Below are 18,884 nucleotides of genomic sequence, written 5' to 3'. Positions count from 1 at the left end.
TGTAGTAGTGTATTGTATGAATATATACTGTTGGTTATTTATTCATTGGTCTATTGATGGATCTTTGAGTTGTTTCTACTTTTTTGTTTTTATGAACACTACTGCTGTAACTAGTCTTGTATAGTCTTCTCATATATTCTTATATGTATCTCATACAAGTGTTTTCAGAGAATCTGTTTCTAGTGGCACATGTACCTCCAGAAGAAATGGAAGAGAGATTTGGTGTTTCTCTTCAGTGCCAGTGCTTGAAATTATCAGATATTAAATTTTTTGAAAATTTGAAGTGTGTAATATGGTGTTTCATTTGTATTTTTCTTACTACTAACGAAATTGCACATCTTTTCGTATATTTATGGGCTATTTATGCTTGCTCTTCTACAAAATTCCTATTAGTTTGACTCAGGTTATCAGCAAGCTTTTTCTGTAAATAGCCAGATTGTAAATATTTTAGGTTTTGTGGGCCATGTGGTTTTTGTTACAACTATTCAACTCTGCTATTGTAGTGTGGAAGCAGCTGTAGATAATACATAAATGAGTGGTTTGGCTATCTTCTAATAAAATTTTATTTATGATAGTAAAATATGAATTTCATATAATTTGCATATGTAACAAAATATTATTCTTCTTTTGATATTTTTCAGTTACCTTAAAGTGTGACAACTAGGCTTACCTAATCCTACCAATTGTAGTTTGCTGACCGCTGGCTTAATTTATCAATTTTAGGGGAAAGGTTATTTTTTTCCTTATTGATTTGTAGGAAATCATTAATATTCTGTACATTATTCTTTGCTTAGTTTATATATGTTTCAAATAGTTACTCTCAGTTTGGTTGTTATCTTCTCATTATGGTGTCTTGATTAACAGGAGTTCTTAATTTTAATTAAGTAGAATTTGTCATTCTTTTCCTTTTGGTTTGAGAAGTTTGTGTCTTCTAAATCATTTCATTCTCTGGGTTCGTAAAGGTATTCCCCACTTGCTGTTTTAAAAGTTATATAATTCTGTCTTTCGCTTTTAGATCTTTCATCCTAATATGATTGAGGCTGGGGTCCAGTTTTGCTTTTTTCACAGTAAATTCCCTCATACCGTTTGTTGAAATAGCTATCCTTTTCTCACTTGTCTATGGTACTATGTCCATTACATCTTAGATGTAGATGTGTGAATAGATTTGTTTCTGGACTTTGTCTTTTGTTCCATTGGTTTACTTATCCTTGAATCAGTAGCAAACATACATATAGTCCTTACTTCACACTGGAGACTGTTCTAAATACTTTGTAAGTATTAACTTATTGAATCTTCACCAATTTCATTGAGATCGTTTTCCAATTTTGTGGATAAAGAAACTGAAGCATATAAAGGTTAACTTCTTGAGGTCACATAGCTAGTTGGCATTCTAGCTCTTTAGTTTATGCTCTTAACCATTTTATGCTGCCTCCAATAATTCCAAACTGAATTATTGAGCTTAATTTAATTTTTAAGCTCGTATTCCATCTTGTTTCTCTTCTTCAATAATGTCCTGGCTGTTCTTAGACTTTTGTGTTTACATATAAGTTTTAGAATCAATCTTCTTTCAACTTCTATCAAAGAAATACCACTGGTATTTTGACTTTAAAAAACAAAGAGTTATTTCTTAATATCATCAAACATCCAGTGTCTGCTCATATTTCCTTGATTGTCTCATAATTTTTTTCTTTTAGTTTGTTTGACTCAGGATCCAAAGGAGGTCCATACAGTGCATTTGATTAATTTGCCTCTTAAGTCTGTTTTAATCTGTAAGTTTCTCTCTCTCTCCCTTGCCATTTGGTGCCATCCTATGTTTTTTGGTAGAATTTTCCACAGCCTGGCTTTTGCTGATTGTGTTCTTATAATATTTAACATGTTCCTCTGTTCCCTGTATCTCCTGTAAATTGGTAGTTAAATCTTGAGGCATGATGGGATTTAGGCTTTTTGTTTTTTTGAAGAAGATTAGCCCTGAGCTAACATCTGCCGCCAGTCCTCTTCTTTTTGCTGAGGAAGATTGGCCCTGAACTAATATCTATGCCTATTTTCCTCTACTTTATATGTGGGGCACCTGCCACAGCATGGCTTGATGAGCACTGTGTAGGTCCACACCCAAAATCCGAACCAGTGAACCCTGGGCCTCTGAAGCAGAGCATGCAAATTAACTGCATTGCCACCAGGTTAGCTCCTTCTTTTTGTTTTTTGTTGACAAGAATACTTCATAGTTGGTGTTGGGTATTTTCAAAGGATGCACATAGTGTCTAGTTGTCTTTCTTTTTATGATGTAATAGCCATTTCGTTAAGGGCTAAAAATGATAATAATTCTAATTCAAACATTTCTTTGTCATTTATTAAATAGAAGCTTTCACCAGCCTTTATGCTGACATCTCCAATCATTTTAGTTTTTCAAAAGTTTATTCCTGGAGCCGGCCTGGTGGCGCAGTGGTTAAGTTTGCACATTCTGCTTCTCGGCGGCCTGGGGTTTGCTGGTTCGGATCCCAGGTGCAGACGTGGCACTGCTTGGCACGCCATGCTGTGGTAGGCGTCCCACATATAAAGTAGAGGAAGATGGGCACTACGTTAGCTCAGGGCTAGGCTTCCTCAGCAAAAAGAGGAGGATTGGCAGTAATTAGCTTGGGGCTAATCTTCCTCAAAAAATAAACATAAAATAAAAAGTTTATTCCTTAGTAGATTCCATAAATCATAAGGCTCATAATCATAAGAACAGTACTCCCTGAGTGTTTACTTGTTGCATTACATTTCTATTTGAAGGGCAGTTTGTCTGGATTTTGAATCTAAGGATTAGATTGCATTTTCTTTCCTAGATGATTCTTAAACGTGTTACTCTGTGTCTTCTGGCCTAGTGAGTGTTCAATAAAATTGCTGATGACAATTTGCCTCTCTTTTCCCTAGAAGGACTTGATCATTTTGCCTAGATATTCAGAGCTGATTGGAAGCTTTGTGTGGCAGGACTTTTGACAGGTGGATATCACATTAGATGATCAGGCAGTGATACAACGATTTTATGGCCTCGAAAATTGAGAGTATCTATTTTTTTTTTCTTAAGCCAATCAGTTTCCTTTGAGAAAGGTACTATAAGTATAGCCCTGACAGCCGAGATTCTGGGAGCCAGTTGGTTGAAGAATGTGGGGACCTCACCTTTCAATTTACAGATTTTAACTTAAAATACTCATTTTTCGGTATGGTGTTTTATTTGCCTCTTATCTGCACTTGGTGTCTTCTAGGCCATAGCCTCTCTGCTCTAAACCCTGTCTTAAGCAAATTTCTTCTCTTCTGTTAGGATCAAGGGGAGATAGTCACAGGGTCGCTCATGTGACTTGTGGAAGATAGTTCTGTTTTTTATTAACTTAACATTATTTGGGATATTACAGTCAACAAAAGATGCAGAGTCCCTCTCCTCATGGGGGTAAATAATCAATAAATATTCAGTAACAGAAAACAATCAGAGAGTGATAAGTGCTTTGAAAACCAATAAACTAGGGTAATTTGATAGTGATTTGAATGGTATTTTAGGATTATCAGGAAATACCTCTCTGTGGAATCTGTGGAAGGAATATTTGACAGAAATATGGATGTGAGCCCTGTGGAGAGAGCATTCTAGGTAGAGGAAACAGCAGCTAAAAGACCTTGTGGCAGAAAGGTGCTTGGCATATTTGGGAGGTTGTAGGGACTTCAGTAACTCATATAGAATTCTGTCTTTATTTTTTCCTTTTAAAGCCAAGTTTACTATGCATACAGATATAATTTACATACAATAAAGTTTACCCTCTTTAAAGTGCATAGTTCTATGAATTTTTTTTTTTTAAAGATCGGCACCTGAGCTAACATCTGTTGCCAGTCTTTTTTCTTTCCTTCTTCTCTCCAAAGCCCCTCAGTGCATAGTTGTCTGTTCTAGTTGTAGGTCCTTCTGGTTGTGCTGTGTAAGATGCCTCCTCAGCATGGCCTGATGAGTGATACCATGTCCACACCCATGATCTGAACTGGCAAAACCCTGCACCACCAAAGTGGGAGCGTGCGAACTTAACCACTTGGCCACGGAGCCGGCCCATAGTTCTATGAATTTTGACAAACACAGTTATGTAACCTCCAACACCTTTAAGGATATGGATTAGATCTGTCACCTCCCAAAATTTAGTCCTGCCTTTGTAGTTATCCCTTCTCACCACCCCAGCATGTGGGAGTGCCTGCACTTTTTTTCATCCCTATAGTTTTGCTATTTTCAGAATACTATATAAATGGAAAACTACAGTATGTAGCCTTGTGAGTCTGGTACTTTCTTAGCATATGAGATTTTAATTTTTGTCTTTTCTCATTTTTTCTTGCTCAGTCTTGCTAGAGATTTATCAATTTTATTAATCTTTTCAAAGAACCAGCTTTTGATTCAATTGAGTATTATTTTTTGTCAATTCCATTTATTTCTGCTCTTTATTTCCTTCCTTCTTGTTTTGGATTTACTTTGTTCTTCTTTTCCTAGTTTCTTAAGGTGGAAGCTTAGATTATTGATTTGAGATTTTTCTTATTTTCTAATGTAAGCATTTGCTGCTATAAATTTTCCTTTAAGTACTGTTTTAGCTGCAGCTTACAGATTTTGATATGTTGTGTTTTTATTTTCATTTGGTTCAAGATATTTTCTGATTTCTCTTGTGACTTCCTCTTTTATCCATTTATTTAGAAGTATGTGGTTTAACTTCCAAATATTTTGACATTTTTCAGGTATCTTTCTGTTATTGATTTCTAGTTTAAATCCACTGTGCTCAGAGAAGAAACCTTTTCAGTTCTTGTAAACTTGTTGATATTTGTTTCATGGCCCAAAGCATGCATGCTCAGCCTTAGTGAATGTTCCAAGTCTACTTTAAATTAATGTGTATATTTGGCTATTGCTGGGTTGACTGTTTCATAAATGTCAATTAGAGCAAGTAAGTAGGTTGTTAGAGTTGTTCAAATGACTGATTTTGTGTTTTCTGGTTCTGTTGATTACTAAGGAAGGATTGTTGAAGTTTCAACTCTGGAATGGTCTATTTCTCCTTTCAGTTCTCTCAATTTTTGCTTCATATGTTTTGAAGATCTCATATTAGGTGCATACATATACGCCTAATGCTTAACTACAGGGATACATTCTGAGAAATGTGTCATTAGGTCATTTTGTCATTGTGAGAACATCATAGAGTGTACTTGCAAAGCCTGCTACATACCTAGGCTATATGGTACTAATCTTATGGGTCTGTTGTCATTTATATAGTCTGTTGTTGACCAAAATGTTGTTATGTGGCACATGACTGTATAGGATTTTTATGCCTTCTTGGTGAATTGCCCTTTTGTGATTATGTAATGTTCCTCCTTAACCTTGGTAATTGTCCTTAATCTGAGGTCTACTTTGGTAGTAATATAGCTACACCAGATTTCTTTGATTGGTGTTTGCACAGTGTATCTTTTTTTATTCTTTAGCTTTAATCTAATGTCTTTATTTATTTATTTATTTATCTCTTTATTTATTTAATTATTTTTGAGGAAGAATAGCCCTGAGTTAACATCTGCCACCAGTCCTCCTCTTTTTGCTAAGGAAAATTGGCCCTGAGTTAACATCTGTGCCCGTCTTCTTCTGTTTTATATGTGGGATGCCTGCCACAGCATGGCTTGATAGGTGGTGTGTAGGTCCGCGCCCAGAATCCAACCTGGTGAACCATGGGCCACCAAAGCGGAGTGTGCAGGCTTAACCACTATACCACTGGCTGGCCCCAATCTATGTCTTTATTTTTAAAGTGGGTTTCTTGTAGGCAACATATATTTCAAGCTTGCTTTTAAATCCCATCTGACAGTCTCCAACTTTTAATTTGTGTTTAGGCCATTTTAAAAATCTAGTTGTTGATATGGTTGGATTAAAATCTACTCTCTCTCTAATTGTTTTCTATTTTCTAGTTGTTTTGCTCATTCTGTTTGTTGTATTACCTGCCACCACCCCCTCTTTCTTTTTTTACCTGATTTTAAATTATCGTTTATTTTATGGTTTCCCTTTGGTTTACAGTGCATATTTTTAATCACAGTCTACCTTCCAGTAATATTTTACCGCTTCATCTATATCGTGCAACACTATAATGCCAATTCTTGTTTCTTGTCTTTTGTAGTATTATTGTAATATTTTTTATTTTCATGTATGCTGAAAATCCACAATACATACCTACTGATTTTGGTTTAGTCAGTTTTCTTTAGAGCAGTTAATTTTTTTAGAAAAGATATTTTATATTTACCTTCATTTTAGCTATTTTTGAAACTCAGTGTTTCAGGTAGCTTCAAATTTCTGTCTATTTTTATTTCTACCTGAAGAACTTTAACACTTCTTATAATGCAAGTATGCTGATAATGAATTGTATCAGCTGTTGGTGGGGAGGATGGATGGGAGCTGGAAAAAAAACCCTTTTGTTTCATCTTCACTTTCTGAGTGATATTTTTGCTACATATAGAATCTGGGTTGATAGGTTTTTCCCCCCTCCTTTCAAACTGTTGAAGATGTGACTCCATTGTTCTTCGTTAAGCATAGTTTTGATGAGAAGTCTGCTATATATCTTTGTTTCTTTGTACATAATTTCTCATCTTTATTTGACATCCTTCAGGGTTTGTATAGAATGTCTAGGTGCGTGTATGTTTTGATATATTTTCCTGTTTGGGGTTTTCTGAGCTACTTGGATCTGCCTTTCATTATTTTTCATTATCTTCTCAAATAGTTCTTCTGCCTCTGTCTCCCTTTCTCCTTCTCCATCTCCTTCCTGTCTTTCTCCCTCTTGAATTCCAAAAATTTTTCTTAGATTCCTGTTAGATATTGTCCCACAACCTTTGATCCTCTGTTCAACTTTTTCCCCATTCTTTTCTCATTATGTTTCCATCTGGATAATTTCTGTTGACCTGTTTTTAAGTTTACTGATTTTTGTCCTTGGCTCTGTTGAATCTGCTGATGAACCCATTAAAGATATTTTTCAGGGCTCGCCACGTGGCCAAGTGGTTAAGTTCGTGCGCTCTGCTTCAGCAGCCCAGGGTTTCGCCGTTTTGGATCCTGGGTGTGGACATGGCACCGTTTATCAGGCCATGCTGAGGTGACGTCCCACGTGCCACAACTAGAAAGACCCACAACTAAAATATACAACTATGTACTGGGGGGACTTTGGAAGAAAAAGCAGAAAAAGGAAAAAAAGAAGAGTGGCAACAGTTGTTAGCTCCCATGCCAGTCTTTAAAAAAAATATGTGATAGTTTTCATCTCTGTTACCATGTTTTTTTATCAGTAATAGTTCCCTTTGACTCTTTTATTTTTCCATTTCTCTGCTGATATTCTTCATCTATTCATGCATATTTGCCATCTTTTCCACTAGAAGCATTCACCATATTAATCACAGTAATTTAAAATTCATTGGCTAAAAGTTCCAACATCTGTGTTATCAGCAAATATGGTTCTGTTGATTGCTTTGTCATTTGTTGGTCGTTTTTTTTCTTGATTTTTGGGCTGTCTCATAATTATTGGCTAAATGTCAGGCATCACATATAGGACAGTAGAGACTCAAGTGTCTGAAAATGGGAATGCCTCTTTTTTGTGCTAGGCTATTAGTGTGGGGGTTGGGTCAATTTAGTGGAAATCTGAGCTCACTCTGAGTTTTCTTGTTTAGTATGATTCCCTTCAATACACCTGTGCTTCAGATTCCTTTAGGTATATCTTGTGCTTAGGGTTGGGGCTTTGTTCTGGAATGCTGCTCCATCCTCTACTTTTGACCTTTCTTCTACTCCCATACCTCAGAAAGTTCTCTGTCCACAGTCTTGGCTCTTTCCTTGATGTTAGAGTCTACTGCTGCTTTTTCTTGGTGCTTGCTACCTTGATGGTATTTTTGGAGGGGAGGCAGGGAGGTTCTTTGGGTAGGCGTGTCAGTTGTCCTAGTCCAGTTTCAGTCCTAGCTGTGCGTAGTCTCTAGGTCTCCGAAATGGGGCATTCTTGGTGATCCTATCCCGCTTTTCCATCGCATCTGACTCATATCTTCAGTAGCTCCTGTGTGGGAATTTTATTCCCTGCCCCAGCAGGAGGTGACATATAATGGTCTGGTCCCAGTAGAGTTTCTTCCCTCAGATGTAGAAGGAGTTTTCTTTTATCTTTGCGCCTGGGCTATAGTACCTTCACCTGTGCCCTGAGGACAAAAGGTTACTGCCTTTCCCCTAGTTTCTTAAGGCTTTTCTTCCGAGAAGAGAATAATCTTGATGGTACTTTGAGCCTTTTCTGCAGTGGAGGCTTCTCCCCTCTTCCAGGGTTGTACCAAGGAAAGCTTTCTCTGATCTTCCACTGCCCCATCTTTCTGATGAGCACCTAGCAGAGAGCTCCTAATGAAGTGCTTCCAATTGAGTGTGAACTCCTCTTGTGTCTGTGGCTCCTAGGGATTCTAGATCTCACATTAGTTCGTAGTCAACTTTTTACCATTTTAGCTAATTCTTCTTACCTAGCTTGTGTGGTATCTGGCATCTCTTTCTCCTGCCCCCTTACCACAAGTGACCTGGTGCTTATGTTCTCTCTTTCAAAGGTACCTTTTTTCCTCAGCTTTCAGGCTGCTTGGTTGGCTTGTGACATCAGATTTCTAATGGTTTTAAGAAAAGTTATGATTTTGTAGTATATCTGGTTTTTTTCTTGTTAAAGTTTAGAATGGTCCTCTCCCCAGCATTCTACCTCCTGGGCAGAACTCTGAGCAGAATTCTTACAGACTTCTTTTCAGTCTCATCTTGCACCCTAGCCTTCACAGGTCCTTTGTATCTTTGATTCCTGAGATTTTCTTTGTTCTGTGGTTGGAATTCATTTGCTTGTTGATGGCTCTTCAGTCCTCTGCCTTGCTTCTAGCATTTAGGAGATTAAGAAAACTGTAAACTAAGTTAGTGCTCTATGCATCTTCCAAAATATTTTTGACATTTCACATCTGCTGTTATCTCCACCATTTTTAACTAGTATTACAGAGCTTGAGCTTATAAACTGCTGTAGGTAGTTCTTGTTCGGCAATTAAGATGACTCATTACAAACTAATACAGAACAGAAAATCTATTTACATACCTCAAATGAAGAGAAGTAGATTACATTATTTATTTATTTATTTTTTTTTGTAAGGAAGATTGGCTCTGAGCTAACAATTGTGCCAATCTTCCTCTATTTATGTGGGACACTACCACAGTGTAGCTTGACAAGTGGTGCTAGGTCTGAACCTGCGAACCATAGGCTGCTGAAGCAGAGCACACGAACTTAACCACTATGCCACCAGGCTGGGCCCGAGACTACATTAACTTTTGACAGTGACCGACATATACATTTATGTGGCAATTTTTAGTACACAAGTATATACACTAAATGAAAATGTATGTTCTGATAATTTTTCTTGTTTTCCCCATTGAAAAGAAAATGTTGGGCCAGACCTGCTAAATTGATTTCCTGGTTCACAAAGTGAGCTGCCACCATCAATTTGAAAGACCTTGCCTTGTAGGTTCTAATAAAGGAGTTAGAATTGTTGCCTTATTTGTACGTGGCTTGGATACTTTGGAGGTTTTCTAAATATGTGTGAATGTTTTATTATCTTTTGCTTTATTTTTATATTGAAGACATGTATCTCAAAAATGGGTTTTGAGAATTCCATTTTCTCTCATTCAGGCTGTTTATATCACTGGAAAAGAGGTTTTCAGCTTCAAAATGATTTCTTACATGGATGCAACTGCTGGTTCTGCATACACAGATATGAATGTGGTTGACGTTCAAGTTAACTTAACTGTTGGTTGCATTGAAGTAGTTTTTGTCACAAAATTTCTATATTCCATATTGGTAAGTATGTTAATCAGTTGTTTTATTTATTCTTTCCAATTAGTTGGAAATTGCTGTGCGTCAAACATAGATGAAGAAGAATTCCTTGCTTGACTTTTTCCTGATTTTTCATAATTTTCGGAGTACCATTTATAATGACCAAAATGTATAGTACATTATTTATGTAATATCATTTCCACATAGGAATATTTTAGTGAATTGAAATATATATTTTATAAATATTAAATATATGTACATTATATGTCATATGTAATATATGTTACGTATGTTAATTGAATTCTTTATTTTATACATCATTGGTTTGTTTTACCTCACTTCTAGTTCTAATTAAAAGTACTAAAAATATAATTGAAGTTTACTTTGATCCAAGGTAATCATTAAGAAAATTATATTTTCTATTGGATTATAATTCTGTGAATATCTGGGGCTTTAAAGGGTTTATATTTAATCCCTATATGACACCACCCTAAGGTGTTCGAGTTCTCTTTCTCCTTTTCATAGTTTTGTTTTTTTTCCTGTATTTTGCTCTTTCTGTTGGCTGATATTTTTTCCTGTGAGTGTCATACCTCTATGACTTCACTATTCATTCTTTTAAAATACTGTCTCCAAGTTTTGGTGTATAAACTAGATAATCAGTTGGTTCTAAATAAATAATGTTGCTGTATTTGTGATCTTTTTAACTGAGGTCAGCATGCAGTTTTTCCTATAGCCATAAAAATTTTTTTTATACATAAAAAAGTAAAGAACAAGTATTCCTGTCTAATTTCTTTTTTTCTGATTTCTTTTTATGTCAAATTATGTCAGTGAGCCATGTAGTCATAGCCTTCTAATCAAAAATTACTAAATATAAATTTTTTTCCTAAACATGAATATTAAGTTTAATTCTTGGTATATTTTATGTCGTTGAAGTATTTTTTCCAGAATTCAGAAATTAGAAAACGTTAGAGTTTTTTTTTTGTCTTACAAACATGAATAAGTTCTCAGTCCATTGAGGTTATATTGGAAAATACAATGCAGTTGTTTAACTGTTAGGGAAAGTGAGACAAGGAAAATAGATATCAGTGAAACACTGCAATATCTACATGTTGATTTGTTCCACGGACTAGATTTTTATTGTTTTACTGTGTTTCTGTATTTGTGTCTTTGTGTTTCTCAATTTTTATTGCAGAAAATTAAGATTTAATATAGACAATCCGACTTTGAATAATTAATGCTTGGTTGTACCATGAAAAAATTTTTCTTATGGAGGCAAAGTTATAAACACCAATATACATTTAATAGTCTTATTTATTTTATTTTTTATTTTTTGAGAAAGATTAACCTTGAGCTAACATCTGCTGCCAATCCTCCTTTTTTTTGCTGAGGAAGACTGGCCCTGAGCTAACATCCGTGCCCATCTTCCTCTACTTTATATGTGGGACGCCTACCACAGCATGGTTTGCCAAGCGGTGCCATGTCTGCACCCAGGATCCGAACTGGCGAACCCTGGGCCTCCGAAGCAGAACGTGCGCACTTAACTGCTGCACCACTGGCTAGCCCCAGATAGTCTTATTTATTAATGGTAACCTTAAGAATATAATTCTGTTATCTTTATAGGCTTTTATAGACAATTTTCAAGAAGCTAAACAAGCCTTGACTGAGGCAACTGTTCAGGCAGCAGGAATGGCTGCTACTGGTGTAAAAGAACTGGCACAAAGGAGTTCTAGAATGGCATTGGATGTTAACATCAAAGCCCCAGTTGTGGTCATCCCACAGTCTCCAGTTTCTGAAAATGTTTTTGTTGCTGATTTTGGACTAATTACAATGACGAATACGTTCCATATGATAACAGAGAGTCAGAGCAACCCCCCACCCATTATTGATTTGATAACGATAAAGCTGAGTGAAATGCGACTGTACAGGTAAGCTTTTCACAAGTATATTTGTGTAGAATGCAATCTTTTTCCAGCTTTTTACATTAAAGGTTTTGGTATCTTGAATCTTCTCTTATTACAGTGAGATTTTATTTTATTATAACTATATTTAATTTTGTAATTCTCTCTTCCCCAAGTATTTTTTGGGAATATCAATTATGGTCTCCTAGTTTTGAAAAATTTATAAAGTATTTGAAAAGCACTGCCATTTTAATTAGGAACACTGTAAAATTTATTATCCAAGGAAGTATATTTGTACTTATTTGGAATCCTTTATAGATTATAAGATTATGGAAGAAATTGGGGAATTTCTAATATAATACATTTATTGACTTTGCAAGTACAACATTACCCAAACTATTCTGTCAGCTTTGTGCTGTGGATCTGATGCTTTAATTAAAAAACAAACAAACAAACAAACAGTAGAGTACAACCTTATGTAATAATTGGACAGAGGATAGGAATTAGGGAAATAAGTGAATATCCAGATAGTTCCAGAACTTTTTACTGTGTTTCTCTGTTATTTTGAATCACCTGTTCTAGATTTAGTTCCCTATTCCCATTTCCAGCTTGGATATATCTTTGTTTATACCTTTTACTGCCCTATTCTTTCTTCCTGTCCTTTTTCTTTCATCTTCTATTTGTCTCTTTGCCTTTATTTTTGCTACTTCTGCTTCTATTTGGCCTCTGGCTGGTCAGTCTCCCTCCTGCCCTCCTTTCCATAAGTTGAATATTTTTAAAGCCGCTTTATTGAGATATAAATGGCACATAATAAATGGCCTATCTTTAAAGTATACAATTTAAGTTTTGACATGTACAGGCTTGTGACAGTTTGTGTACACTTGTATTATTTTTTCCTTAAATATTTGGTAGAATTCACCAGTGAAGCCATCTGAGCCCTGGAATTTTCTTGTAGGAGATTTTTAAGTATAATTTCTGCTTCTTTAATAAACTTAGGACTATTCAAGTTAACTTTTTTTCTTGAGTATTCATTTTTTCTTTGAAGAAATTTGTCCATTTCATCTAAGTTGTAGAATTTTATGGCATAAAGTTCCTAATATTCCCTTCTTATTGATTAATATGTATTGTGATGTCACCTTCCTCATTTTGGACATTTGTAATTTATGCCTCTTTACTATCTGTCTGGCTAGAGGCTTATCAGTTTTGTTGATCTTAAAGAACTAGCTTTTGGTTTTCTCTCTTTTTGTGTGTGTTTCCCCTTTCATTGGTTTCTACTTTGATATTTATTATTTCTCTCTGCCTACTTTGGGTTTAATTTTGCTCTTTTTCTAAGTTTCTTTAGGTGGTAGCTAAGATTATTGATTTGAACATTTCTTTTCTAATGTAGGCATTTAGTACTAAAATTTTGGCATTCTTGTGTGTAGCACTTTTCTCCGTGGAATTTTACCATGTGAACTCTAGCTGTCTTGGTCTCTTCCTGGACTCTCAGCCCTGTCTTCTCAACTTATTGACTTTGCTGGTCTTCATAGCTTACCCCTCCCTGTGCCATGTCTTGTAAATTATCTCCAAAGGATAGAAGTTGGGACAATCATAGGGCTCACCTTGTTTATTCCCATCTTTCAGGAATCATTGCCTGATGTCCTGTGTCTTGAAAACGATTTTTTAATATCTTTTATGTGTCTTGGGGGGGGAGCGGCGCGAGGGGAGATTTAAAAAGAAAAAGCAGGCAGGAGGTTAAATTCAGTTCATGTTACTGCATTTTGGATGAAAGGAGAATTTCCATCAATTGAGTATTTGAGTATTTATTAAGCACCTGATATGTCCCAGGCACTGTGCTAGGAATATGAAGTATAATAGTGAGCAGTCTTTACAAGGGATGAATAAATAGTATCTACCTTATTGCGTTGTTGAGCTAGGTAGTATTTAGTGAATTTAATGAGCTGATGCATAAAAATACCATCACATTTAGATTTTGGAAGGGTTGTAGAAGATAGGTCAACAGGAGACAAAACTGAAAGCTGGAAGAATAGTTTGCTAACTATTGAGTAATTCACATAAGAATTAGACGTGATGCAGTCTAGGGTAGGGAAGTAAGTTAGTAGAGAGATAACCAGTTAGGAGAAATTTGAAAAGTAGAATGAATGGTAAGTGATTATTGAATGGATTTCAGATGTTAAAATTAACTCCAGGTTGCAGGCTTGTAAAACTTAGTCTTTGGCAATAATGCAACTCACTGAGATAAGACAGCAACACAGAAAAATCAGTAGAGTGGAGATATTAATGAATTCTCAGTGGGCAAAGTAACTTGGAAGTGGTTGCATGACTTTTATGTGGAGATAGCTAGAAAGAGATCTAGAAGGCAGTTGGACATATGTGTCTGGATATTAGGAGAATGTTTAGATTTCTAAACAAGATTTGGGAGTCCTTAGTAATAGTTAGCTAGTTTTTTAAGCCGTTGGAACAAGTGAGATCACACAGAGAGTATGTAGTTTGGGACAGAATGCTGAGGAATGCCAATATTTAAGGAACTGGCAGAAGAAGAGCCCTCAAAAGAGACTAAGAAGGAGTAGGCAGAGGGATAGGAGGGAAACCAGGAGAATGTATTGAGGCAGCATTGAAGGTCCTGTTGATGTTGTTAACTACGAATTAATAGTACATGATGTTTTTCCATGTAGTACTTGATATTTGGTATTTGAAATCTAACAGTCAGTCAGTTGGATTCAGGCAAGACTGAATTTTTAACAAGCAGGCATGGCTGAAAATAGTGGGATGAGATTTTAATTATTGAGAGTCATGTTGATGGATAATGGAGAGAGAAGAAATTAAAGACAAGAGGGTACTGATAGAGTAAAAGATGTAGAGAGGGCTTTATAAGCTGGACATTCAGTAATCTCCTAGCCTTCAAATATAAGCACTGGCTAGTTGTTAATAGGTTATAGAAAGAGTAGAAGGTGATAAACCTGGATGATGTTACTCATAAGGAAATAGGAGAGTTGAGGAGCATTGTTGCAACTTAAGAAAAATAATTTCTGTCTCAACCCTGAGAAAAGTAAGGTGTTGAAGATAAATCGGCCGTTATTTAATAGAGCTCCATGGAAAGCTAGGTTTCAGTTAAGATAAGAAATGAATGATACATTTAGTATCATTGGAATCTGTAGAATGATTTGTTCAGCCAAGTCCAGGGATTTCAGAAATTACAGGGAAATGTTGAGGTGAGAGACTTCTATCTTAATAATATAGTATAGATATAGAGTAATAATTTTAAGCTTTAGATGGCTCCTTAACTTGGAGTTTAAACTGTGTAAAAGTCTGAATTTACTAAAAATAGAATATTTATGTATCTATATTTGATCACATTTTGCTTGATTTCAAGAAATAGTAGATGTAAATTAGGTGTAAGTCTACATTACAAATAGATTGTTTTTAAAAGAGTTCACCAAATATCTCTAGAGCATTAAATGATAATATTTATTATTTTTATGACCAAGAAGAATTATTTTTTTATTGAAGAAGTAGGTAAAATGAATTAGGATGAACATAATAGATTGCTGACAATATGACTACTATTACTAATTTGCTATGTTTATTGTAGTTCATTATGTCTGCACATATGTTTAAGTAAATAAGAATTATACTGTGTATTTTAGATTGTAAATTTTTTTCTCTTAATATGCTGCAAGTGTTTTTCCATGTTGAGCGCATAATTTTTTCTAAATATCTCATTCTATAGTCCTTTAAAAATCCATTTGCCTGTTAGAAATTTAAGTTGATTCTATTTTTTTGCTGTTATAAATCACACTATAATGATGATTGGTATCTTTGTTCATCAATATTTATGTGATTTTTCTACTCATTTCTTGAGGATAATTCATTTCCTTTGGATAAATTCCTAGAAATAGAATTACTCAGTTATAGAGTATAACCAGTTTTCCCTGAAATAATTTTAACATAGCTGACATTTGAAAATTTAATTTAGTTACAGCTTTGTTGAAAGCACATAAAGAAAAACAAGTATTTCGTGTTTGTGACCACCTGTATTAAAATCATCTTGTTGCAAAGCTCTTAATTGCATTATAAAATTTTTAGAAGGTATTTACAATACTTCTCTAAGGAAACTTAACCAAGGGCCGGAAAGAAATCTTAAGTAAATGTAGAGAGAATATTTTCCTAGACCTAAGATGTCAGTTTCTTTTAAATTAATTTATATATTTAATGCAATCTCAGTAAAAATCACAACACGCTTCTTTTTAAAGCATTTGAAAATTGTTGTGAAGTTTTTCTGGAAATATAAATAGGGGACAAGATATATCAAAGATTTTTTTTGAAAGAAAAAATTGAGATATAGGGCATAGGGGAATCATAACATTAAAAGTACTACTAAAGTATATTAAGTTGCATTAAATACAAAAATGTATTATAAAACTAAAATAATTAAAATAGTGAAACAGAATAGAAAGCTCAGCAATTGGCTGTGTGTGTATCCTCATTATTCATATATATTCATATGTATACAGTCAATCCTTATTATTCATGGATTCCATATTTGTGAATTTGCCTGTTCACTAAAACTTATTTGTAACCCCAAAAGCTACTCATGGCACTTCTGTAGTCATTTTTGGACATGTGCAGAGCTGCAAGAAGTTTGGGTCTCCCGAAGCTTATGTTCCCAGCAGAGGTCTGAAACAAGGTGATGCTCTCCCTTCTTATTTCAGCTCTCATACTCTAAATAAGTGTCTTTTTTTTCTTTTTTTTTTTTTCCTCTTTTTTTTTTGCAGGAAAGATTTGCCCTGAGCTAATATCTGTTGCTGATCTTCCTCTTTTTTTTTTCTTTCTTCCCCAAAGCCCCAGCACATGGTTGTATATCCTAGTTGTAGGTCCTTCTAGTTCCATATGAACTGCCACCACAGCATGGCAACTGACAGATGGGTGGTGTGGTTCCACACCTGGGAACTGAACCTGGGCCTCCAGGGCAGTGAGAGCACCGAACTTTAACCACGTTAGGCCATCAGGGCTGGCTCTAAACAAATGTCCTTTTTGCATGCCATGTTTTTTGCATTTGGGGGCTTTTTTTGGTTCCTCCTTCTTCTCCCCCAAAGCCCCCAAGTACATAGTTGTATATTCTAGTTATAAGTCCTTCTTGTGGTTGTGCTATGTGGGACGCCGCCTCAGCCTGGCCCGATGAGCAGTGCCATGTCTGCATCCAAGATCTGAACCAGTGAAACCCTGGGCTGCCAAAGCGGAGCGTCCAGACTTAACCACTTAGCCACAGGGCTGGCCCGCATTTGGGGGCTTTTTGTTGGTGATTTCACTGTTTAGAGTGGCCCCTAAGCATAATGCCAGTTACAACCATAAAAAAAAAACTAAAAGCACATGAATTGTGTGGTACATGAATTATCTCAACAGTATTCAAAAAACTAAAGGCAAATAACATATAAATATCAGTAATAGGGTAAAAAAGAACTTTCTAATTTAAGCACTGAAGAAAAAAGTGGTAAGGGAAAAATATCGATTGGCTTTGACAGTATGAGAATATAAGTTTCTGAATATTAATTACCAAAACAAAATTACAAGGGAACTAGCATATGGGGTAATTAACACCATCTTAAGCAAAAGATAAAAATCCTTAAATATTTTAAACCAGTAAGAAAAAGTAATTTGAAAAATTGGTGAAGATCATGAGTAGTGATTCTTTATAGAAACAAGGATAGCCAATAAAGAGCTAATAGAAATATTCAACCTCAGTAATCAAAGGAATGAAAATTAATACAGTGAAATACTGTTGTTTTCCCATTAAATTTGGCAAATATTAATAATATTTCTCAATCAGGGTACAAGGAGATGGATGCTCTCATATGTTGTTTATATTTTTTTTAAAGATTGTAGTTTTCCTTTTTCTCCCCAAAGTCCCCCGCTACATAGTTGTGTATTTTTAGTTGTGGGTCCTTCTAGTTGTGGCATGTGGGACACCGCCTCAGCATGGCTTGAGGATCGGTGCCATGTCTCTGCCCAGGATCCGAACTGGCGAAACCCTAGGCCACCAAAGCTCAGTGCATGCACTTAACCGCTCGGCCACAGGGCCAGCCCCTGATCCAGTTTCTTGAATGCAGTTTAGCAAATAAGTGTATAGTACATGACATACTGCAATCATCTGAGCCAAGTACTGGTAATACAGCAAATAATATGATAAACATAGTCCCTGCCCTCATGAAACTTTCATTCTAATTGAAGCTATAAACAAGACAATAAACTATTAAAATACAGTATGTTAAATAGAATGATTGAAAAAGTTCAAGGTACTTGTGGGAGCACATAGGTATCTACCCCAGGTATTAGGTAGTATTGATAAGGAAAATTTTTCCAGAGGAAGTAATCTTTTGACATAACAGTTAAAATTTCTAGCGATTTGTCCAGAGGAAGAAATTTACTCAAAGATATGTACAAAGATAATGATCCAAATATTGTTTATTACACTGAAGAATTAGAAATAACATAATTTTTTAACAATAGAAGGTTGGTTAAATGACTTATGGTATAGCCATATATTGTAATAGGTACCCATTAAAATTGTATATGTAGTATGCCCTTATAAGGCTTTTAGATTCCTTGTTACCAATAAGTTGAGATTGCAAGCATGCAAGTATGATAAGTATAGCATCAGTCTATAGTCAATTCATAAAATAGTATGATGTTAGGCATTCTGTGAGATCCTGATGACTCCTCTGTTTCTCTCCAACTGAGTAAGTGATCCTAGAGTTCTACAGTCATAGCTTCATACCCTAGTTAAAGGATTTGAGATTTTCTGCCAATTAAAATGTAAGTACATTATTTAGGAGTACCACTTTGAGATTGTCATTTGAAGGTAGAATGTGAGGCTTCTGTGGTCACATTGTCACTTGAAAGGGATTCAATAACCTACTACATTTTTTATCATTCCTAAGCATCAGTCCTGTCCTTATAAGTACTTGGAAAGGCAAAGATGGCTCGACTTAATATGAAATTGTCCATATTCAACTATTTCTGGTCCATGGAAATAGAAATTTCATATGGTGCAAGTTTGTTTCTTATAAAGTAAGGGGATATGTGATATTCTGCTACATATCTAAATCAGTGAATTAAAATGTTTGTTTTTTAAAGATTGGTCCTGAGCTAACATCTGTTGCCAATATTTTTT

The 18,884-nt window shown here is 35.3% G+C and overlaps 1 protein-coding gene across 9 annotated transcripts in view; it reads left to right on the top strand.

Annotated features, from left to right (window-relative positions):
- VPS13A (vacuolar protein sorting 13 homolog A) overlaps positions 1-18,884 on the top strand; it is a 233,962-nt gene that overhangs the window by 110,411 nt on the left and 104,667 nt on the right. For all 9 annotated transcript variants that reach the window (XR_011431384.1, XR_011431387.1, XR_011431386.1 and 6 more), the window contains 2 exons: positions 9,672-9,839; positions 11,436-11,740. Coding sequence is in view for 5 of the 9 variants with exons in the window: in XM_023627180.2 (XP_023482948.2) it covers positions 9,672-9,839; positions 11,436-11,740 (473 nt within the window). In the remaining 4 variants the exon portion in view is untranslated. The remainder of the gene's footprint in view (positions 1-9,671; positions 9,840-11,435; positions 11,741-18,884) is intronic.

This window comes from Equus caballus, chromosome 23 (genome assembly GCF_041296265.1).
Source record: "Equus caballus isolate H_3958 breed thoroughbred chromosome 23, TB-T2T, whole genome shotgun sequence".
Taxonomy (NCBI): domain Eukaryota; kingdom Metazoa; phylum Chordata; class Mammalia; order Perissodactyla; family Equidae; genus Equus; species Equus caballus.
This window is presented reverse-complemented; position numbering and strand designations above follow the sequence as displayed.